The sequence below is a fragment of the Oryzias latipes genome, chromosome 4 (genome assembly GCF_053564925.1).
Source record: "Oryzias latipes strain Hd-rR chromosome 4, Olatipes_Hd-rR_3.1".
In the NCBI taxonomy this organism is placed as follows: domain Eukaryota; kingdom Metazoa; phylum Chordata; class Actinopteri; order Beloniformes; family Adrianichthyidae; genus Oryzias; species Oryzias latipes.
The window spans coordinates 21,847,042-21,871,243 of record NC_136240.1 but is presented as its reverse complement, the minus strand read 5'-3'; the positions used below and the strand labels follow the sequence as shown (position 1 = coordinate 21,871,243).

The following is a 24,202-nucleotide window of genomic DNA, read 5'->3' as shown; positions in this document are numbered from 1 at the left end:
CTTGAACTCACTGAGACGGGAGAAGGGCGTGATAAGTAACAGGTGCGGAAATGACCAAAAACAGTCACTTGCCCTATAAAGGGTTAAACAGCCTTTCCAACATATTAAATGTGCTGTTCCATCTTGTTTCCACCTAAGATAAGACAGCAAGCACGTTTTAAAGGAGAGAAGAAAGTAATACAATAAACAACTGCAAAAACATGTAAAATCTTAGATAAAAAAAAGAAAATGTTTCACCTCTTGTATTAATTTGTGCTCTGGCCTGGCCAGCTGTCGCTGCATCTCTGACAGCTTCTCCTTCGCTGTGGTGCTGGATTTAAAAAGACCGACAATCCTACGCCCCTTACTTCGGATATCCTCTAGTTCTGGGGTTTGGGAAAGGGACTTTTTCACCACCAAATTAAGCATATGTGCAAAACACATTATGTGCCGAAGCAGTAATGTATTAGCACATGCAACCATGTTGGGAGCACAGTCTGTAACCAGGCCTGTCACCTGGAAGAAAGATTACATGTTTACAAATCATGTATATTAGGTAGTGGGAGGCCATATTGATGAATGATCTTGTACTTTATTGATCTGATATTATGTACACAAAAACATAAATAATGTAAATGCTATATAATTTTAGCCACCTTACCTTGAAGCCCTTGTCTTCAACAATTGAAAATGGTTGTGCATCCATTACAATCATATCCACCAATACAGAATCAAGTTCTTGCTTTCTTGACACTGCAAAATATACATATGAAGATAAAAAAAAATATATTAATTGTAGAAGCTGAGCCTCGAACAGACAACCTCACCATTCTCATGTCACTGATTTTTCCACTGAGCTATCTGTGTTACGGTTTCTGTTTCTTTGCCCCTGTGGTTTGTTTCCTTTTTGTTCTGTGATGTTTTCAGTTCACTTCCTGTTTTAGTTTGTAGGGTTTCCTGTTTTGTTTTGTTGTGAGTTTTACTTTGGTTCCCCATCCTGCCTGATTGTGTTCACCTGTGTCTCGTTTGTCTGTATGTATTTAAGTCTTGTCATTCCCTTCCTCCTGTGCTGGTCCATAGTTTATATTTCGGCTCTTCCCCTGTTTCGAGTGTTTTATACTGTTTCGAGTTTTCTAGCCTGCTTATGCGGTGGTTTTTGGTTTGTAGCCTTTTGTTATTATTAAAGCCCCTATCCACCTTGACCTTATGCTTCATCCTCTCTGCGCCTGGGTACTCCCCCAACCACCCGCCGTAACAATCTGTTTTAATTCTTCCTTAGTGTGCCATTAGTTGAACATATTCTTATTACCAATATGAGGTGGATTGAAGGCTTGATTTGCCGACTGCGGAGTTTCAACATGATGAACGGAGCGGAGATGTCGCATCATGGAGGATGTACTGTCATTATATGCAAATTCATGTTTGCAAATCAAACATTGCACCTAAAAAAGAAATGGAAAAAATAAAAATGATTCCTTTCAACTGACATACCTATAAAACTGACATAATCAGCAATGGCTACTAATAAAATATCGTTAATAGTGTATTACCTTATTTGGAGAAATCAAGTTGAAATGATCCCAAGCCACAGAACGTTTTTTTTACCGGGTGCCATGACGTTGATTCTTACGATACACGGGAAACAACAGAACTGGTCGGGAAACGTTGTTTGGGATTCATCTGTATTTATAGACAACAGCACGCCCTTCTGATCAAACACACCTGAGATCTGAAACCTGGTTCAGGTGAATGATGCATTTGGCGCGTCATACGTCATCAATCACGTGATCTGCGCTGGTTGACACACGCTTCGAAACATTGTGCCGAAACACTGTTTCATGAAGGTGAACCGCGCTCCGAAGCCCCGTGTCAAACGGGCCATCCCTAGTAATTTCTCTGTCACTCCTTGTGCAAGTAAAACTGTAAAAGATAAGTTTGGACTCCTGACTCTCATTGAAATCCAATCTGTGTGTAAACTGGGTACAAGCTAACAGTTTTTCATCATTGTCCATATTCAGGAATAGCTTTCTAACTAGAACCACCTTAAAAAAGAATACTAGAAATCTAAAAAAAAGCTGTTTACTCAGAGTAAACCCTTAAAACCTCAAGCATAACTTTAGTTCAATTCAATTCAATTTTATTTATATAGCCCAATATTACAGCATTAGTCGTGTCAATGAACTTCATACCTGTAATTGCATAATAAACACGAAATCATAAAGAACATGAAGTCAAAGAATTCAATAGATACTGGCTTAAATCAAATAAACAGACTAAACTTAACTGGACATCCCTGTCCTTAAACCCTTCTTTTCGTTAAGGAAAAACTCCTAAAATATGGATTCTAGGAAAATAAAAAAGAAGAAACCTCAGGGGTGCCCACATGAAGGAGGGATCCTCCCCAGGATGGACAGGCGATGTACCAGAACTCCTAAAAAAGAATGAGCTTATCTAACTCTACATCTGTGTATCTGAATGGTCCAGCAGATGGGCTTCATCCAGATGAAGTTGGGGGACGTGTGGGGGCGCGAGACCAGCCAGAGACAGGGTCCAGATCCAAGTACAGGAGTACGGATGGGACAACTGGAATCTGGAATCACTCCCGCTCCCCCAGAGGAGAGTGGGAAAGGGGGACAATGCATGAATCGCACTGCACCAAAATGAAGCATGGAGACCTAAATGATAAATAAACGATCAAGAATAGAGGAGAGGAGGAGTAGATGAGAATAGAGGACAGAACCCTGATGCACCATACTTTCCCCAGCTCCAAACTTCTAGCAGCCTACTAACACCTAACTGTTCTTGTTATTAAGTTAATTCAAACATCTTAATAGTAAGGACAGGTATTAGAATTATTTTGTGAGTGAAGTGTTCTGTTTGGTTGGTAAGGCACTATGAGATCTTTAATATAGGATGGAGTTATACCATTTATAGGTTAGCAGGGGGATTTTGAACTTTATTCTAGATTCAACTGAAAGCCGGTGAAGTGAAACAAACACAGGAGTAATGTGTTCTCTTCTGATAGTTCCTGCTAACAATGCTGCTAAGATGACATTTGGGAGTTTTTTGAATAAACATAACCCCAAAATGCATTAATGCCATCAACCAGAAAATTAAATATTTGTAAAATCCTTTATGTGTTAAAAATTTATTTTTTCCATTGAAAAAGGGTTCAATTTCTATAATGTATCATAATCTTTTTAACACTGAATGTACTGCTACATTGGATCATCTGAAAGAAGCCTGGAGTTTGGACTTGAAAACAACAATTAGGGAAGAACAGTGAATAAAGGCTCAGCAATAAGTTCACTCCTCATCAGTGTGCAGCCGACATGGTTTAATCCTGTTCTAAATCCTACACAGACTGCACTTGTCCAGGAAAAAATGATCAAGAATGTTTTCAGGAGTGGACCCTTCATGTGAACCTTGTGGACATGTTCCTGCCTCATTGTCCCACACATTTTGGGACTGCAACAAAATCATTCCTTATTGGGCAAAGATTTTTGAAATACTGTCTCTAATATTTAAGGTCACGTTTCCATTGGACCCTTTTTACAGGATTATTTGGAGTGCCAACTACTGGAATTTGCTTGAACAGTAAAATGTCTTAAATATACATACATACATACATACATACATACATACATACATACATACATACATACATACATACATACATACATACATACATACATACATACATACATACATACATACATACATACATACATACATACATACATACATACATACATACATACATACATACATACATACATACATACATACATACATACATACATACATACATACATACATACATACATACATACATACATACATACATACATACATACATACATACATACATACATACATACATACATACATACATACATACATACATACATACATACATACATACATACATACATACATACATACATACATACATACATACATACATACATACATACATACATACATACATACATACATACATACATACATACATACATACATATATATATATATATATATATATATATATATATACACATACTCCTCAAACATCTCATCTCAACTACATTCAGCTTCCTCTTTTTCACCACTTTCAGACTCCATGTTTCAGCCCCATATAACGCTGCAGGCACCACCACACCCTCATACAATCTCCTTTTCGCATCATTTCCCAGTGACCTACATTCAAACACTCTCTTCATTCCCCCCCATATCTTTCGTACTTCGTTTATTCTAAACTCTACCTCTCCCCCTATTCCACCATTCACACAGACATACGACCCCAAATACTGAAAACATTCTACCTCTTCGAACAACTCCACCATTTAATGCCACATTCAATCTACATTCACCCTTTAACCTCGTACACCTCATCACCTTACTCTTTTCCACATTAACTCACAACTTCCTTCTGTCGCAAACCTTTCCATACTCCTCAACCAGACGTGCCAAGCTCTCTTCTGAGTCAGCCACTAGTACAGTATCATCTGCAAACAACTGATTCACACTCCATTCCATTGTCACCATAGAGAAGACTAAATCAGTTGCAGCTGATTCCACTCAACAATCAACTTCAGGTTGAATAATCTCTTAAAAGCAGCTCCTATTCTAAAAATGTCACTGAGCTTTGAGTTACATCAGTCCAGTAATCTGCTGCATAATGTGGTTAGTAGGTTGAGCTTTAACTTGTTAATGTTGTACTTCCATTTCAAGAGGATTGTTTGATTGAGAAAACATGAAAATTTGCTTTGTCACATTGCAGGGTGTTGTGGATTTCTTGTCTGCTCATTGGAAGCATCAGCTGCTTTCCTCAACAAGGAGGTAAGATTTCTTTACTCAAAGCACAGGAACTGATGCCAATTTCTAACATCAAAGCATTTCTCTTCAGGCAGTGGTTTTCCTTCTCCCATGTGGCTTCCACGCTCATATTCTGGACAAGTTCCATCAAAGCCAGTCTATGAGGGAACCTCTGAACAAGCTGGTGGTCTGGACAGTTACAGCAGTTTTCCCTGGTCTTATGGCAGCAACACTGCTGGAGGTGATAACATTTACTGAAGATGATTGCAACAGATCTGTCTTCTGATGAATGCTTAAAACTAAAATGATTACTTCCAGGTCCTTCAGACAGTGGCAGCTCTGAGGCCACATGGTATGCTGCAATGTCCTCTGGACAGGAACCATCCAAGCCATCCCATCAGAAACCTACAGGACAATCCAGCACTTACGGCAGCTACAGTGGCCCCTACACTGCTGGGGGAGCCCACAGTTTCTCTGGCTCTCAGCAGTACGGTGCACAGAGCAGTCAGACTGGAGGGGCTGAGCAGGAGAGCTGGAGCTCTTCATCTGATGGCGAGGATGAGGACGAGCCCGTCTTCACCCCAGTGAGTGAGGAGGATCAGGTGTACGCTTCAAAGTCTCGTTCTCGCTACAACCAGAAGCGGCTGCTGTTCAGTCAGTTCCGCTACACCCCAACAGAACCACGGCAGCCTCAGGAACCAGTGTTTCCACACATGGGTAAAACATCTCAACATGGCAAAGGTCCAGTCAAAGGAGGCTACTGAAGATCCCTGTGGTGATGCTGTCAATAAGTTAGCATGTGTGGTCTGTGGAGCAGCTGGCAACCACTGACTTCTCAGGGCCACCTTTAGAAAAGCTGGTTCTGTATGTCAAATAAAGGGATCTTTAACTGTTGACTTGTTTCCTTTTAAAAAAATTTTTCCTTACAATTTTAAGGAGAATCTACATGTTGAGACTAAAGGCATAAAGGATACTGCCTCAGTCCCATCAGTTTAGACTATTTTGGAATATTTCCACAATGGCCTAAGCCTTTTTTGTTTTGTTTTTTTACATCAATGCAATCCAAACTGTTGGTTGGCTGGGGGTGCCAGACCAGCCAGAGACAGGGTCCAGTACACGAGCACGGATGGGACAACGGGAATCACTCCCGCTCCCCCAGAGGAGAGTGGGAAAGGGGGACAATGCATGAATCGCACTGCACCAAAATGAAGCATGGAGACCTAAATGATAAACGATCAAGAATAGAGGAGAGGAGGAGTAGATGAGAATAGAGGACAGAACCCTGATGCACCATACTTTCCCCAGCTCCAAACTTCTAGCAGCCTACTAACTCCTAACTGTAAAGTTAAATTCAAACATCTTAGTAAGTTAAAGATTCTCTTGGCTAGTCTGGGAATAAGCCTGTCCAAAAAGGATGTCTTAAGCCTAACTTTGATTATAGAAACTGACTGCCTCTTTTATATGAGCTGGGAGCTTATTCCATAAAATGGGTTTGGTGGCTATAGGCTCTACCTCCAACCGTACTTTTAGAAATTCTGGGAACCACCAGCAGTTCTGCATTTTGTGAGTGAAGTGTTTGGTAAGGGACTGAGGTCTTTAATAGGATGGAGTCATACCATTGATAGGTTAGCAGGGTGATTTTGAACTTGATTCAACTGAAAGCCGGTGAAGTGAAACAAACACACGAGTAATGTGTTCTCTTCTGCTAGTTCCTGCTAACAATGCTGCTAAGATGACATTTGTGAGTTGGTTCAATAAACAAAACCCCCAAAATGCATTAATACCATCAACCAGAAAATTAAATATTTGTAAAATGTTTTGTTACACTGAGTTTTTCCATTGTCACCATCCATATATCCATCCATCCATCCATCTATATACCCAGGCTGTGTCCCACTAAAGTGGGGTAGCCTAGACAGGGCACACATTCTTACCTCCCACCTTCTCTTCCCCAAACCTTCCTCCTTCAGTGTGTGTGTGTGTGTGTGACTGGTCTAAGCCACACCACACTGCACCAGGGTCAGCTGCACAGCCCAGTGTGGGCACCTCCACAGCAGGGCCTCAGCCAAGGCTGGTTCCCCTTGCCGCTTCATACCAAGACCAGGGGCCTCATTTATAAACGTTGCATACGCACAAAAGAAGGCGTACGCCACTCTCTACGCAATAGTTGAGATTTATAAAAAGCAAACTTGACGGGAAAATGTGCGGTCCTTCACGCAAGCTCTGACCCAGGCGTACGCACAAAAACGGGTGAAATGAGAAACGGCGACGCCGTCGGCAGATGGAAGAAACACGTAAAAGTGAAAATGGCAATACTGTCTCTCAGAAATAACATGAAGACTTCACAAAGCAAGTCTTACAATTAACAGCCTACACGAACACCCGTTTGATCGATCAGCAGTGAAACAAACAAAAAAATCAAACAAAAACTACAACAGAAACTCAAATGAACACTTATTTGCAAAAAGAAAAGTGAAATATGTTCTGCAATATTGGCATGTTGTGCAATTCATCCTCATAAATAATATATTCATCATTCATTTTTTTCATTCATTCATTCATCTTCTTGACCGTTAATTCCCTTTCGGGGTCACGGGGTTGCCGGAGCCTATCCCGGCCACTTGGGCGTAGGCAAGGGATACCCTGGACTGGTCGCCAGTCTGTCGCAGGGTAGAATGTCTTCAATCACACATCCATTCACTCTCACACTCACACTCACACCTATGGACAATTTAGAGTTGCCAATTAACCTATGAAGCATGTTTTTGGATGGTGGGAGGAAGCCGGAGATCCCGGAGAAAACGCACGCATGCACGGGGAGAACATGCAAACTCCACACAGAAAGGTCCCCCGTTGATGTAGTTTATCATGTCCCCCAGCCGGGACTTGAACCGGGGCCTTCTTGCTGTGAGGCAAGAGCGCTAACCACTGCGCCACCGTGCAGCCCATAAATAATATAGTTAACAGAAAAAAATAATTTACAAAACTGATTAGCCGCGTTTATAATGTGTCCGTCTGGCGGAGCAGATAGGTGCAATTAGATAGATAGATGGATAGATAGATAGATGGATTAATTGTCCACTGGGGAAAGTTGTTTTCATATTAAAACATTTCTTCATAAGCTATGGAATTATGGTATTCATGCATATGCCTTTAGTTTGTTTTATTTTTGATAAAACATAGATGGCGTATGTCTCAACCATTCAGAAAGCAACAAGAAATTACATTTGCGCTGATCAATTTCCCATTTCCACGTCGATTATTACCGACATCTGCAGCTTGTCAGATGTAATTAAATGGAGGGAAATAAAATGGCCCATCACAATGCGTAATGACGCACAATGGCTGATCTTGCGCTCTTAGAAGATGTGGCAAATGGAAGAATTCGGAGTGAACGCATCTTTAGACAGCAAGGAGACTTGTTGGCAAACGAGGACGAGTGGCTTATGAGCCGGTTCTGACTTCCTCTGCGGGCTTTTGGGGGGGTGTCACCCGGTGCATCTGGGGCGTCGGTGTCCCCCTGCGCCTCAGTCACCACTCCACTTAAAAGGGATTCCCCAATTATTGCCGCCAGTCTCTCATCAGGAGGGGTCAGCTCCGGTGTCCCCCCCCCCACACACACCCGTGGCAGACACGGGTGTGTGTGTGTGGGGGGGGGGGGGGGGGGTTCAGCGCTAGACGTTTTTTTGCCTTGACTTTGATGTCCGACCATTTCTTTTTTATTTAACCACGGTCCGAGGTTGTGAGGCTGCAGCATTTACAGCGTCTGCCGCCGTCTCATGTTGTTTGGAGGGCATAGTGTGGGCATTACTAATGCCAAAAAGCCACGTGAGTGGCTTTTTGGCATTAGTAATGCATTGGGCATTAGTAATGCCCAATGCCACGTGAGTGGCTTTTTGGCATTAGTAATGCTCACACTGTGCCCTCCAAACAACATTATTCTCCTCTTTTCCACCTCGCCAACGATAACTTCTACTTCACATTGAGTGAAGTTACGTTTTTTTGATTTTCTCTCCGTGTTTGGCATGGTTTCGCAATCAATGAATATTCATTTGTGGGCGTTTCACGGACTATTTATGGGCAACTATAGGCGTGTCATGAGGCCGCAAAAGCTGCGCAGCATTTAGAATTGGTTGTGATTTATTAAGAGAAAGATGCGTAGGATGTGCATGCGCACGGTTTTATAACTCCGAATATTTCTGTGCGTACGCACATCCTATGTTTCATCCGTACGCCACTTCTGACGCAAATTCTACGCAAAGTTTTATAAATGAGGCCCCAGACCTCTACCACCCCCATCCATTCATTCATACACAAACTCTCTCCACCCGTCCCTGTCCTGAGCAGCCTCTCTCCCCTGCACCACAGTCATCCCTCTTGCATTTAGCGCGCTTTTTACACCCTCTGTCCATCCCGTTCGAGGTTTTCCTCTCATTCTCATTCCACTCACATCAGATTCGTACACCTTTTTCACTAATTGCTCCCTTTCAACGTGTCTAAACCATGCCAGTGTCTTTTGCTCTGCTCTATAAGCCAACTCTCGCATCACACCAGTTCTCCCTTGGATGACTTCATTTCTCACATGATCCATACGCGTTACACCACACATACTCCTCAAACACCTCATCTCAACTACATTCAGCTTCCTCTTTTTCACCACTTTCAGACTCCATGTTTCAGCCCCATATAACGCTGCAGGCACCACCACACCCTCATACAATCTCCTTTTCGCATCATTTCCCAGTGACCTACATTCAAACACTCTCTTCATTCCCCCCCATATCTTTCGTACTTCGTTTATTCTAAACTCTACCTCTCCCCCTATTCCACCATTCACACAGACATACGACCCCAAATACTGAAAACATTCTACCTCTTCGAACAACTTCACCATTTAATGCCACATTCAATCTACATTCACCCTTTAACCTCGTACACCTCATCACCTTACTCTTTTCCACATTAACTCACAACTTCCTTCTGTCGCAAACCTTTCCATACTCCTCAACCAGACGTGCCAAGCTCTCTTCTGAGTCAGCCACTAGTACAGTATCATCTGCAAACAACTGATTCACACTCCATTCCATTGTCACCATAGAGAAGACTAAATCAGTTGCAGCTGATTCCACTCCACAATCAACTTCAGGTTGAATAATCTCTTAAAAGCAGGTCCCATTCTAAAATGTCACTGAGCTTTGAGCTACATCAGTCCAGTAAACTGCTGCATAATGTGGTTAGTAGTTTGGGCTTTAACTTGTTAATATAGTTCTTCCATTTCAAGAGGATTGCTTAATTGAGAAAACATGTAAATTTGCTTTGTCACTTTGCAGGGTGTTGTGGATTTCTTGTCTGCTCATTGGAAGCATCACCTGCTTTCCTCAACAAGGAGGTAAGATTTCTTTACGCAAAGCACAGGAACTGGTGATGACAATTTCTAACAAAGCATTTCTTTACAGGTAGTGGTGTTCCTTCTCCCATGTGGCTTCCACGCTCATATTCTGGACAAGCTCCATCAAAGCCAGTCTATGAGGGAACCTTTGAGCAAGCTGGTGGTCTGGACAGTTACAGCAGTTTTCCCTGGTCTTATGGCAGCAACACTGCTGGCGGTGAAACATTTACTAAATATAAATCACAAACAGATCCGATATTTACACAAACACTTACTGACTATGGATCGCAACAGATCTGTCTTGTGATGACTGCTTAAAACTAAAACAATTACTTCCAGGTCCTTCAGACAGTGGCAGCTCTGAGGCCACATGGTATACTGCAATGTCCTCTGGACAGGAACCATCCAAGCCATCCCATCAGAAACCTACAGGACAATCCAGCACTTATGGCAGCTACAGTGGCCCCTACACTGCTGGGGGAGCCCACAGTTTCTCTGGCTCTCAGCAGTACGGTGCACAGAGCAGTCAGACTGGAGGGGCTGAGCAGGAGAGCTGGAGCTCTTCATCTGATGGCGAGGATGAGGATGAGGACGAGCCCGTCTTCACTCCAGTGAGTGAGGAGGATCAGGTGTACGCTTCAAAGTCTCGTTCTCGCTACAACCAGAAGCGGCTGCTGTTCAGTCAGTTCCGCTACACCCCAACAGAACTACGGCAGCCTCAGGAGCCAGTGTTTCCACACACGGGTAAAACATCTCAACATGGCAAAGGTCCAGTCAAAGGAGGCTACTGAAGATCCCTGTGGTGATGCTGTCAATAAGTGAGCATGTGTGGTCTGTGGAGCAGCTGGCAACTAATGATTTCTCAGGTTAACCTTTAGAAAAGCTGGTTCTGTTTATCAAATAAAGGGGGCTTCTCTAACTGGTCTTTACTGTTTCCTTTTTAAAACAATTACACTTTTTTTTTTTTTTTTTTTTTTTTCCTTAAGATTTTAAAGAGAATCTACATGTTGAGACTAAAGGCATTAAAAAAAAAACTGCCTCAGTCCCAGCAGTTTAGACTATTTTGGAATATTTCCACAAAATGGCTGAATAAAAATTCTTTTAAATAAATGCAATCCAAAATGAGCATAGTTGACCTGGAGCTAAACGCTGGCTGGAAAAAAAATTAAGCATGACGAAAGCATTTTAGAAATAAAAGCAATATTTCAGAAAATGCTACTCCAAAAACTAGGCTCAATTCTGAAAGATCTTTTGAACTATTTTTCAAAAAGGACTCAAACTGAAAACCTCATCATAAATGGAGCTTCTTCGTCATGGCAATATCTTCAGTCTGAAGTGCCCTCTGGTTTCCCTTTGGTCTAAACTTAAACATATTTGACTCATGGAATTTTTTTTTTTTTTAGATTTTATTTCAAAATATTAATTTTCATACTTTGAGTTTTCAATTTAGGGTAGTTACTGTAATGTATATGCCTTTATCCAATGTGTTTTTTTTTTTTTGTTTTTTTTTTGTCGGATTGATTCATGGTACTGAATCAGTTTATAGAAATGTTTTGTTTCTAATGTTTAATCGGCTCACGTTATCATAGCTTATAGAACTGTCAAACTCTTTATGAAGCAAGTTTGCTGTCCCAGTAGTGTCTGGAAATCAAAGTCGGCTCTCACACTAACTATTGGAGACTCAAGGTCTCAAACATGCAGTTTTGGGAGAGATCCTTTCTCGTGTGTGTGCACGTGAGTGCATGCAGAACAGTTTAACTGGTTGTGATTTTGAAATACATTTCCAGTGGGCAAAGGCAAATGTAATCATTTACCTGGGGGCCACTGAAGGCAGAGTCTAGGTCAGGCTGGGCCGCAACTTCAGCACACACACGCGCAATTTGTATCTGAGAACCAGTAAATTTATTTGGAACATATACTATACTATTACCTATACTCTATAAACCCTTGTGCTTTCTTAGATGACCCCACCCTTAAATTGACATGTTCTCCATACATTGACAAAGGTGGATAAAGGTGGAAAGATTTCATGTAATCCATGGACACCAGTGAAGATCACAAATCATTGAAGAAAAAAAGGTTCAGCGCACTGTCTAGTGGGTCTAGATGACCCAACTCCCAACGTTAAAGTGTCTTGGATAGCACAAGGGTTAAGAGTGTTCTGTACAAAATGTACTTATAAAACTCTCATTCCAATAAAATAAAATACGTTAATAAAATCAATAAGTAAATAAATCAGTAATACATTTCCGTTTATTAAGTTTTCTATATCTGTTTCCTGATTTAAAAATCCTTAGTAACACAGTTCAGTTAACACTGTTGAATTATAACTATTAAACACAAAAGAAGACTCAAATTTTACAGTTCTGTAACCTCCATCAATGGGTTCTTCTGAACACGGCTTCTCTTGCCTTCTTCTTACTGCTGGACACTTGGCAGCACTTCCTCCCATACAGCTGAGACCCTCAGTACGGCTTGAAGATGATTGTCTGTAAATCTGGACTGTACCTGGACTTATTGAAATTTAAGGATGAAAGAGAGTTTGTGCTCCCAATTTTGAGTCTGTGATGAATGTTTTTTTATGTTTACTATTTAAAACACAAATCAGTAAAGGAGAAACAAAATTTTGTAACCATTTTTGGATTTTCTTTCTTATGACTTCTTACACATTAAACCCCGGTCACAAGTTAGTGAAGAGCAGCCGATCTGCCACTCCTATATTTAGGGCCCGAGCACGGAGTGCAAGGACCCTATTGTAATTCGAATGTTTATTAGGGCCCGAGCACGGAGTGCAAGGACCCTATTGTATCTGTTAGGTTTATTAGGGCCCGAGCACGGAGTGCAAGGACCCTATTGTATCTGTTAGGTTTATTAGGGCCCGAGCACGGAGTGCAAGGACCCTATTGTATCTGTTAGGTTTATTATTATTATTATTATTATTATTATTATTCTTCCGACTTTTCCGTCGCCTTTTTGAGGCCTTTAACATACCCCAAAACTCACCAAATTTTGTATACACATCAGGAGTCGCGAAAAATTTCATATTTTATAGGAGAACGGCATAGGTAAACAAAAATGGCTCGATAGCGCCACCTGCAAAATTTGTTTTCGCGAGCACCTCCATATGCTTTATAGTACAAACCTGATTTTAACAGGGCATGTTCATCGGATAGAAACCTACAAAAAAGTCTCTTGGGACCAAGCTGTCAGTCGCACAGGAAGTCTGATATTTTGATGACAATATGTCATTTTTGCTGTATTTTGGTCATTTGCAGGCCTCGCTCTAGAACGAACTCCTCCTAGAGATTTGAGAGTAATGACTCCAAACTTTGGTTTTGTAAACTAGACACATGTCCGATGTTAAATTGCAAAGCTTTTAAGTTTTTATGGATGTTTGTGACCATGGCGGCGCGTCAAAATTGGAGGTCGTTTCGAAAACACGCCATGAAAAGAAAAATGGCCATTACTCAGCCATGCATAATCCAATCTGATCCAAAATTGATGTGCATGATTGTAGTCTGACTCTGAACACATCTGCAGTGAAAAAATCTGGAAAAAGTGTAGCGCCACCTGCTGGCAAGAGGAAATGACATGTTTTACTTGGAGCATCACTGCTCCGAGTAGGATGAGCCGACACACCTGAAAATGACGTCCACCTGTTGAAAAGCCATTGAAGTTTACTCTGACAAAAAAACATAACTTTCAATGCGGGGGTGTGGTCGTGACAGAGCGGCAAAGTTGGGCATCTCGCTATGCACACAAAAGTTGCTCTCACGTGCACATTCCTTGTCCAATCTCACTGAAATTCAATGGATATGATGAAGCTTCTATTCTGAACCCATGGATATGACAATCTTGGACGAGCTCTATAGCGCCACCTAGTTATTGCATTGGGCACATTCTGCCCTGTATTTTCTCTTTGCTTTGTCCGATGTGCATGAAATTAAAACTGGAGATACTCAGAAGGGTCCTCTCTCATCATGTAAAGTTTCATGGGTGTACACCTGACGGTGCCTGCGTAACAGGAAGTGGTCGATTATGTGCACCCAAATAATAGAAATTTATTATAAATCAGCCGTTTGTCTCAGGAAGCTGAGATTTCAGAATTAGATGCCTTTAATAACCTCCAGCTTTGATATGTAACACTATAGGGTCTACGATAAACTTCATCACTTGATTTTTTTAATGAAATTTTGGACTGAACAAAGATTTTTAGCATAAATTCTGTTTAGGTTATCAGCACCAAGAATTCAACTTTCATAGGCATTTATGTGCTACTGCTTCCTAAAAAAATTCAGAATGATTGAAGTTACAGGTGACATCTTAGAGAGCATTACATCCAAAAAGGTCCGAAAACGTCTTTTTAGGCAAAACTGCAAACACCTATTTTTTTGCATAACTTATCTTTCAAATATCAGCACAAAAAAATTAAAAACGGTAGGGATCTGTGTTTGCTGCCTTCCATATTTTTTTCAGACTTAAAAGTGTAACAGATGATTTATAAAAAATCCTTTTCATCCAAAAACCTGTGTTAAATCTGTCTAGACTCCAAACAAACATTTTTTTTATGGTAACTTATGTTTCAACAATCGACACCAATTTTCACAGACCTAAAGCTGAACATGTCCCATAGCTCCCTGAATATTTTCATAGATATAAAATGAACTGGTCATTCTAACATCTGGCATTCTAACATCTAACATCTTACATGTCAAAGCCTCTCTCAGCCTGGCTCTGCTGAAGGAGTCGTGTTACAACCCCGCCCCCTCCTGCTGGGACCCCTGCTATGTAAATTAGCAAGCAGTGAACAGAGAGATGAGTAGTAAGAATGGCCATTACTCAGGCATGCATAATCCAAAGACAGCCAGTTAAACACTGAAAGACATATTTTTTCGGTATGTCTTTCATACATCTTTGGTATTAAAAACTCTCCAAGATGAATGTGCCTGACTCCACCTGCAGGTGGATCACAGACTTCCTGACGGACAGACAGCAGTATGTGAGGCTGGGGAAGCTCGTCTCAGATACTCGGACCACAAGCACCCGATCCCCCCAGGGCTGTGTCCTTTCACCCCTGTTACTCTCCCTGTACACAAACAGCTGCACAGCTGGTCACCTGTCTGTCAAACTCCTGAAGTTTCCTGGCAGAAAAGATCCCCTCAAGAAACACTGCAGGCTGTTCCATAAATAAAATATAGTTTTGCCATTGCCTTGCAGCTCGAAGTTCAAGTGATTTAGTTTTTCAGTAATTTCAGTCAAAAATGCAAGTTCAGATTCACCAAATTCAAATTCACCATATTCAGCAGACATCTCCTCCAATAGCACCTTGAAAATCCTGTGCTGTTTTGCTTTGCCGCTGAGGTGTTGATTTTCACAATAGGAGTCATCATGTGTCCAGAGCCAATCACTTGTGCACATAAGGCCTGCTGGTGAATGAAGCAGCAGTAATGCAGACATTTTGGAAAGTCTGGGTCAGCTTTACAGTGAGTGATGAAACCTGTTTGTCTATTGATCATAGCAGGAGCCCCGTCTGCAGTCACTGCTACCAGCTTTACTAATGGTACTTTTTCTGCACAAAAACTCCTTCACCGTGTTATACATTTCAACTCCTCTTTTAATTGTCTGTAAGGGCAGTTGTGTTTTGAAAAATTTTTTAGACTTCTTTATATTTATAGATATGAAGATTTCTCAACTTAAATAAAGCAGCCGATTGAACTTCTAAGAAAAGTCCACCAGAGAGAGTCAAAGGGATTACAATTCGGCCTCTAGGTAGCAGGTGACCGTTAAGTATTTATGCTGTAAAAGATTTTGTTGTTCTTTGACAAAGTTCACATGCAGCAGGCTTCCCCCACCAGCAAAGCATCATGGGAAGTATGACGTCACAACCCCTGAATAGCAAACGTTTCTTGTGAGATGTATCTAACAGAATCACCCACAAAACATTTTTTTGAACACAGACATAACACAAAGAAGACAACACACCACCACTTTGGGATTGGAATGTAATTTTATTAGATTTTAACCCTTGGGATCAAACTAAAAACGGAGCTGTCTGATTGGTCCATGGGAGAACTCATGCCAATGGGGCACAAACCCAACAGCTACAATGTTCCCTAACGGACTAATGATCAATAAAATAATTACTATAAAATGTTCTACACATACATACGGAACTAAACGAAGTAGAACTTCTATTATTTCATGAAAGCAATAACATGTAATCAATCTACTTCATCAAATACGAACGATAAAATGCATGATGGGAAAAACCACAAGTCAAGCAGCTGGTCAAGCCATTGAAGGCAGGGCATTTTCGTCTGAGTACTCCCTCTGCTCGACCCCTGCTGGACGACTGGAGAATCACACCCCACAGAGAATTTCGCTGAAGCTTGCCGAATTTGAGCAAATCAGTTCTTTTCAGAACTTTCTCATTTCCTCTGCACTTCGATCTTCGACGCTCCTGACCAGCAAGGAAGACTACAGGACCCCCAGTGAGAAGAACTCGACCTTGCCAGACGCACTGCGCCGAGGACGCCTTCAATTTGACTCGAGGTTTGTCACGACCATTATGAATTTTCCCGCGACTTGTAAACGAACCATTACTTTAATCGACCATCGACACTTTTTTACATCGCCACAACGACTACTCACCTTCTGATTATCAATTTTATTGAATAAAAAACCGTAAAAGTTGCTTAAAATTGATTAGACGAACGCAAATAATTTGACCTTTTACTTCGTTGAACCGGAAGTGATGGCGGGCATTTTGTTTCGAACGTAATTTTAAAAAGACTTTTCAAAGCAAACCAACCGACGAATTTTCTTTTTAAACGGACACAAATGTACAAAATGACATGTAGAATCGATACTGGTCGACAAACAACAAGTTTCTATCAGTTTCAGAGATCGTTTTTTTTTGTAGTCTATCCACCATCTTTGTAGTTCTCAATTAAATATTCGAATGTAGTTTTTACGGTTTTTAAACCACATTAACCAGTGAAACTCCTTTCTAATTGATCAAATACATAGCAGTTCACATATAATACATTTTGAACGCGTGCCGACCCGTGAGTATTTCCACTGAAGATCAGTTCCAACCTATTTTGTACTTTTTAGGTTTTAAGTTAAATTTTCAGTGTTTAATAATTTCATAGGACACATGTTAAATTTATTTGTGTATAAATGTTTTCATATAATCTATAAGTGTGGCAGCCAGTATGAATATATTTGCAGGAACACACACAGATTTTAAAATGGCTGCTTGGCCTCCTGTTCGCTTTAGGATTGATAACGTTATTATTAGTTTATAAATGTTTTTATGGTCTTGGGCCTTCATATTTGTCTGATATGATTTTAATGTATGATCCCCTGTGGACCCTGAGGTCCTCTGATACAGGCCTTTTGGTTATCCCAAAAGTTAAAACACACGGCAAGGCCTCATTCAGTTTTAATGGACCTCCTCTATGGATTAGCCTCCCAGAGAGCATCTACCATTTCATGTCTATTAAAGTTTGTTTATGTATTTATTTTTGTTTGAATTAAATGTTTTTCCTTTTACATTTTTATTTGTAACTCCAGAGTTTTCCTCTGAGGGATCTTCCACACCAGTGACTAAACCTTTGTCTGGACAACAGAGAGAGGAGCTGTTTGCTGTTTTTTCCAGAGAACGTTGTGTTTTGTAAGCCATTAAAGAGTTTGGTAAAGGTAAGTTAAATTTGCAGTGTTTAATAATCTATTATAGCAGTGATCCCCAACCTTGTTTCAATAAACTTGATTGCACATTTTTTAAGTTAACGGACAGGTCTTTGAGATGTTGGTGGAGGATTACTGTAGCAACGCCACGCAGAAGGAGGAACAGATGTGTGACATCACACATCCCAGCTTTAATTTAGACACCCATGGATAGAACATTGCATGGCTCTCATCATCCTCCCCCCTTCTGCCACTCATGGTGCAAAAAAGAAAAATGTAGCTATTTTTTTCTGGAAGTAGAAGGCTCCTCTTCTGTCTCCTGGCTGGGCCTTTTCACCTATGCAAAAAAAACTTTCCAAAGACGTTTGTTTTTTACTCATTTTGCTAGCTCCTGGGTTTTATTTTAGCGATAACTTATCACGTGACTGAGAGGAGCACCTTGGTCTGTGTTACTATGGAAGCGATTCTGTAGCATTAATAAAAAGCAAAGTCAAAACCAGAAATGCCTTTTAATTTTCAAGATGAAGCTGCATTTTTTGACTCAAAAATAAAATGAAAAAGCCATCCACCAAAATGCTTTTTCATTTCCTTCTTCAACACTGATTATTCTGTCACTTAATTAAAATTAAAATGAAAATGGTATTTGACATTTCATTTTCAAGACGTTCCATGGTAAATGTGTAGCATAATTCATTTAGAAATGTCTAATTTGACATTTAAAATGGATTAATAGAAATGCTTTTTATTTTCAAAGTGAAGCTGCATTTTTTGACTCAAAATTAAAAAGAAAAAGCAATACTTCAAAATGCTTTATCATTTTATACTGCAACACAGCTTTTTTGTCACTTAATTAAAATGATAAAGAAAATGGTATTTGACATTTCATTTAAAAAAAGGTGCATGGTAAATGTGTAGCATAATTCATTTAGAAATGTCTAATTTGACAATAAAAATGGTTTAACAGAAATGCTTTTTAATTTTCAAAATGTAGCTGCATCAAATAGCTCAAAATTCAAATATAATAGCAATATTTCAAAATGCTTTTTCATTTTATACTTCAAACCGCTTATTCTGTGTCATAATTAAAACGAAAATGCAAAGAGGGGATTGCATTTGCATTTTAACATCCACCCTGCAAAACTTGGAGCAATATTCATTTCTTAAAAGCATTAGCAGAGGGGAGGCGGGGCGATGACGTCACTGCTTTCTCCGTGTGTCCGCCTGCTGAAAGACACACGCACCAGGAGCAGACTGTTAGTGGCAGAGAAGAGGGTTTTGTGATGGTTGTGAACTTCTGATGAGTTTGCACAGCTTCTCAGGACTAACTAGCAGCATGTCCGTCTTCTGCGGTCCTCCTCCTGACGCACGCAGACAAGCTTTTTATCTTCGGACCGCCAGCTGCCTTTTCATAGCGGAGCGCGAAGCTCCGATCGCTGAAGGCGGAAATGCTGCTACGATGATCCGAGAAACCATCATATGAATTTGTGTTTCCAGTGGTGTCCAGAACAAAATAAAAACTGATGTAATTCTCACATATTTACAAATTTATTTGCAGCTAAATTTGCTGTTTGACAGCTGGAGCTCCATCAACAGACAGATTTCTCCATGCTAAACGGTTGCTGGTTGGACCAAAAACACTCACTCAGCGTGAAGCTGCAGGAGACTATCTTCATAATGTGCTTTTATTACTGTTATGATTATTATTAAAGGCCTGCTCTGCTTGATCATATGTTTGTAAATCCGTGCGGTCAGACGACGCTGAAGAAGTTGGGTTGGGATTCACAGCTTCTGATTCAAGAGGGAGCTAAAGGAACATTCTGCTGCATTTCTCGCATTAAGATCCAGGAATCCAGGTTTGAGCAGGCCAGGTCCAGCGGTTTGTGAACAGGACCCAGTTTTAGGTGATCTTAATGCGAACACAGACACACCAGGTCTCTCAGCGACAGCGGCCGTACACACGGAGAAAGCAGTGACGTCATCGCCCCACCCCCCCTCTGCTAATGTGTTTAAGAAATGAATATTGCTCCAAGTTTTGCAGGGTGGATGTTAAAATGCAATCCCCTCTTTGCATTTTCGTTTTAATTATGACACAGAATAGGCGGATTGAAGTATAAAATGAAAAAGCATTTTGAAATATTGCTTTTATATTTGAATTTTGAGCTACATTTTCAAAATTAAAAAGCATTTCTGTTAATCCATTTTAATTGTCAAATTAGACATTTCTAAATGAATTTTGCTAGACATTTACCGTGGACCTTTTTTAAAATGAAATGTCAAACACCATTTTCTTTATCATTTTGATTAAGTGACAGAATAAGCTGTGTTGAGGAAGGAAATAAAGCATTTTGAAGTATTGCTTTTTCTTTTTAATTTTGAGTCAAAAAATGCAGCTTCATTTTGAAAATCAGAAAAGCATTTCTATTAATCCATTTTAAAGGTCAAATTAAACATTTCTAAATGAATTATGCTACACATTTACCAGAGAACGACTTGAAAATGAAATGTCAAATACCATTTTCATTTTAATTAAGTGACAGAATAAGCTTTGAGGAAGGAAAAGAAAGCATTTTGGGGGATTGTTTTTTCATTTTATTTTTGAGTCAACAAAATGCAGCTTCTTTTTGAAAATGAAAAAGCATTTCTGGTTTTAACTTTGCTTTTTATTAATGCTACTGAATCGCTTCCATACATTACTGGTGACATAGACGGGTGTGACAGTCACACAGAGAATCGGGCATCTTTTCAAAATAAAACATCTTTCAGATTCAGATATAAATAAACCGGAAGTAAAGTAAGTTATTTATTATTTGCGGCCCGGGGGTTGGGGACCACTGTATTATAGGACACATGTTACATTTATTTGTGTATAACTATTTTCCAATAGTCTGAATATTTAATTTTATGTTTTTGATTATTTGTCTGTGTGGTATAAATGTATTGCTTTATGTATACATAATAGAAATGAGAATTTTATTTTAATGGTGGTTTCATTTTTTTATTTTTTTTTTAGATGCCACGAAAGAAGGGATTTAATATGCGTCGCACCAAAGTGTGTAAGGTTCAGGAAGAAGGTAAAACTTCTGGTTGTGTTTGTCTGGAGCAAATACAGAGGCCTTTGATTTCTGGAATGAAAGTAAGATTGACAAATTCAAGTGATAGTACAACATCGCTTACATGTTGTGTTGTGGCTGCAATCAACCATGTTGTTGCTCCAGTGTGTACATGGAGGGACGCTGATGTTGATAATATTTGAAATGAAGGTGTGCAGTTGGTTTGTTCATTTAATGGAAGTGATGGATGTGTGAACAATTCCGAAAAGTTATTCAAGGTTTCTGAAAAGCTCAGTGTGTTTGGAAGAATTTGGGATGTTGCTATCAATGAGCCTGTGTATTCTGGTGATTCAAAGAGTGAAGATTTTTCACTGTTGTATGAAATGATGCAGGAGCGACTGATGGAGGAAGATCTGTGTTTGTTGGATTTGCAGGGTTTCGTTTGTGCTGTCATTCATCACAAAGAGTATTTTGTTGTGGTTGATTGTGGTGCACGAGATTCATCTGGAATGTTTTCTAATATTGGAACATCTGTGGCTGTCTTCAACAGTTGCTTTAATGACTTGATGTTGCACATTTGGAACTTGAAAAAGTCTTTGAATGCAGAATGGTTTGGCATTAGTTCAATGTTTGTGAAAGAAGCTTCTTGGGACGGGTGTAATAATACATTTGGTTTGGGAGCAGAGGATGCACGTGTGAATCAGTCAGTTTTGGGCAAAAGACAGACTGGTTTTATAAAAGAACATGTTCAGGAGTTAAATGACAAAATTGTGGTTGGCGATAAATGTAAAGTGTTAATGGAATGCAAAAATACATTGAAAATTGGAAAAAAGGGCAGTAATTTAAAAAAAAAATCATCTTCAGTGATTTTAAATGAAAACAATTGTAACAGATTTGACACAGAACGTTGTGTAAGGGGATCTTTTCATCAAGGAGATCGGCAGCTTCAAAACAGAGGTGTGCAGTGCATGGCAATAGCCCTGGTGAGTATGGCTAAACACACGCATCGTAGTGTTTTTGAGTGGGAGGCAACAGACTTGGACCATGTTGTGTTTCTTGGTGATCAGCTTTACTCCTCGGTGTGTGAAAACAAAATCATCCCTGGAAATTTGAAGTTTTTGTCAGTACCTGATTTGCCCATGGATTCTGAAATTGATGGTAAATTATTTAAGTTTGAGTATGGTGAATACGTTTCTGGGATTGTTAATGTGAGTAATGGTAAATTTGTTGACAGTGGTGAAGTGATAACTCTTAAAAAGGGACTGGAGCACATGCTTGTCAAGTATAAAACATGTTTTTTGACCATAGGCAGTAGTACTTGTGCTGTTATTTCAGAAAACGGCCATTATGCTGTGGTGGATTCACATGCACGCAGTGGTACTGGAATGGCAGATGTAAATGGAAGAAGTATTATCATGTACCTTCCTAGTCTTAATGATTTATACAATTATATTTGTTGCCTGAGTATTTCACTTGCAGGGAAAGAAATGGCTTTTGAAATTGCATCCGTTGCTGTTACTGACAATGATCATAGTGAGAAAAATAAACAAAGTGTGCTTGAGAAGGATTGTAAAACTGGATTAAATACTGGGTCACAGTTTGGTTTCGGGTGCAGTTTAGATGTTCAAACTGGTCCCTTACCGTTGCATGAAAGTAACAGAAAGCGTAAGCTTTCTACTGTGCAACGTGAATCAAAGAAGACAAAATGGTATGATGCTAATGAAGCTAGTTTGGATGTTGAGTTTCTTGATGTTTCATCAAAGAAACTTGAGTTTTACCCTGTTGATTTTGATGTTACACAAGCATTGTGTAAACAACTGAATGTGCATTGTGAAAACACTGCTTGTTCTAACCCTCTAGAGGTTGATATGTTGGGAATTCCATGTCAAACTGATCATATAGTAGCCGATGGCAATTGTTTTTTTAGGGCTGTGTCCAAAGTTATTAGTGGTACAGAGAAAAATCACATAAAGTTAAGACGTGCAGTTGTCACACATTTACAAAAGAATGTTGGAAATTATAGTTCTCTTTTGAGATCTGAAAATATGTCTGTGGATGAATATCTCAATGTTTCTAGAATGAGATTTTCTGGTAGTTGGGCTACAGAGGTTGAAATTCAAGCTACAGCTGACTACTTGGGTGTGAGTGTGTATACATTTCACAATGAACGTTGGTTGAAATATGCCTGTCAACGTAAGGCCATATCTAAACAAGGCATATATTTGCAAAATATAAATGAGTGTCATTATGAAGTTGTAACTTGCGTTGAAATGTTTCAGCAGCAGCGTTGTTTTGGGTTGTGTAAATCTATGGAAAAAAATAATTTGGGTCATAATATGAGGCAACGCAAAAGAGACTCAGAAATGCTGTCAGAAGGAGATTGCAAGAGTGTTAAACATGGCAGGTCTGAAGTTGGTGATTGTAATGAAGTTTTGTTTAGTGCATTGGTTAACAATGATCACCAAAACAGTGAAATTTATCAAAGTAACAATTTAGTTGAAAATGCTTTCAGTTTTTATCCATTGTCGTTTGAGAGTGCAGTTTTGTTGTCAAAACATATTGATTTAGATTTTGTGAAGCAGTATGAAGACATTCCAACTAATAATGTAACGCTTGGTTCTATTTGTAAGACAGAGGTCATATTAAATGATGGCAATAGTTTTTTTCGTGCTATTTCTCGAGTCATTAGTGGATCTGAAAATTGTCATAGAAGAGTTCGACTGGCTGTTGTTAAGTTTATGCTAAAGAACAGTGACATTCATATGAAGTTGCTGGAGAAAGGATATGCCACAGTGTCTGAGTACATTCAAAAGTCACGTATGAAATATGTTGGCAGTTTTGTATGTGAGATTGACATTCAAGCTACTTCAAATGTTTTGGGAGTAGAAATTTTTGTACACAATGGTAGCATATGGAGAAAGTATAACCCTGTAAATAAAATACTTGGAAATCAAGCAATTTATTTGCGAGAATGTGGTGAGAAATATTACGAGGTTGTTGTTTGTGTTCATTGTAGTGGTAAAATTGGGTGTGCCAATTGGTGTAAAAGCAATAGTATTTGTTCTGAGAAACCACTGTTAAGATGTCGTTCTTTTCAACCACATAATGTTAGTTGTGATTCAGTTGGTGAATCTTCCTTTTCAAAGTATCTAAAAAAAAAGGAGATCTTTTTACCACAAAATGCAATATCAAACAAGTGAACTGCATAAACAGAAGAAAAAAGATATGAGTAAAAGGAAATATGCATCTGATTCTTTGCGTAGATCCAGAGCAT

General features: G+C 39.6%; 2 protein-coding genes and 1 long non-coding RNA gene across 4 annotated transcripts; all 3 read left to right on the top strand.

The window, feature by feature from the left end:
- Nucleotides 1-4,555: 4,555 nt before the first annotated feature.
- LOC144991904 (uncharacterized) lies at nucleotides 4,556-5,691 on the top strand. 2 transcript variants are annotated; one of them, XM_078946111.1, is made up of 4 exons: nucleotides 4,556-4,665; nucleotides 4,763-4,821; nucleotides 4,889-5,038; nucleotides 5,116-5,691. In XM_078946111.1, exons 1-4 carry the CDS (start codon nucleotides 4,661-4,663, stop codon nucleotides 5,559-5,561), a joined length of 660 nt encoding a protein of 219 aa, XP_078802237.1. In that variant the 5' UTR covers nucleotides 4,556-4,660; the 3' UTR covers nucleotides 5,562-5,691. The 2 variants fall into 2 exon arrangements, with proteins under 2 accessions (XP_078802237.1, XP_078802238.1); XM_078946112.1 differs by having other exon boundaries at nucleotides 4,876-5,038.
- A 4,200-nt stretch (nucleotides 5,692-9,891) lies between these two features.
- Nucleotides 9,892-11,105, top strand: LOC144991902 (uncharacterized). Its single transcript, XM_078946108.1, has 4 exons — nucleotides 9,892-10,030; nucleotides 10,128-10,186; nucleotides 10,254-10,403; nucleotides 10,526-11,105. The coding sequence occupies exons 1-4, from the start codon at nucleotides 10,026-10,028 to the stop codon at nucleotides 10,975-10,977; spliced, it is 666 nt and encodes a 221-aa protein (XP_078802234.1). The 5' UTR covers nucleotides 9,892-10,025; the 3' UTR covers nucleotides 10,978-11,105.
- A 5,396-nt stretch (nucleotides 11,106-16,501) lies between these two features.
- LOC144991907 (uncharacterized) lies at nucleotides 16,502-23,912 on the top strand. Its single transcript, XR_013655580.1, has 3 exons — nucleotides 16,502-16,738; nucleotides 17,765-17,890; nucleotides 20,889-23,912. It is a non-coding gene; the product is annotated as an uncharacterized LOC144991907 (long non-coding RNA).
- The last annotated feature ends 290 nt before the right edge of the window (nucleotides 23,913-24,202 follow it).

Excerpts from the sequence above, each read along its gene's own strand:
- LOC144991904 (XM_078946111.1), top strand. Across the intron at positions 4,822-4,888 it reads CTGCTTTCCTCAACAAGGAG|GCAGTGGTTTTCCTTCTCCC; the intron begins GTAAGATTTCTT and ends ATTTCTCTTCAG. Across the intron at positions 5,039-5,115 it reads TGGCAGCAACACTGCTGGAG|GTCCTTCAGACAGTGGCAGC; the intron begins GTGATAACATTT and ends GATTACTTCCAG.
- LOC144991902 (XM_078946108.1), top strand. Across the intron at positions 10,187-10,253 it reads CTGCTTTCCTCAACAAGGAG|GTAGTGGTGTTCCTTCTCCC; the intron begins GTAAGATTTCTT and ends ATTTCTTTACAG. Across the intron at positions 10,404-10,525 it reads TGGCAGCAACACTGCTGGCG|GTCCTTCAGACAGTGGCAGC; the intron begins GTGAAACATTTA and ends AATTACTTCCAG.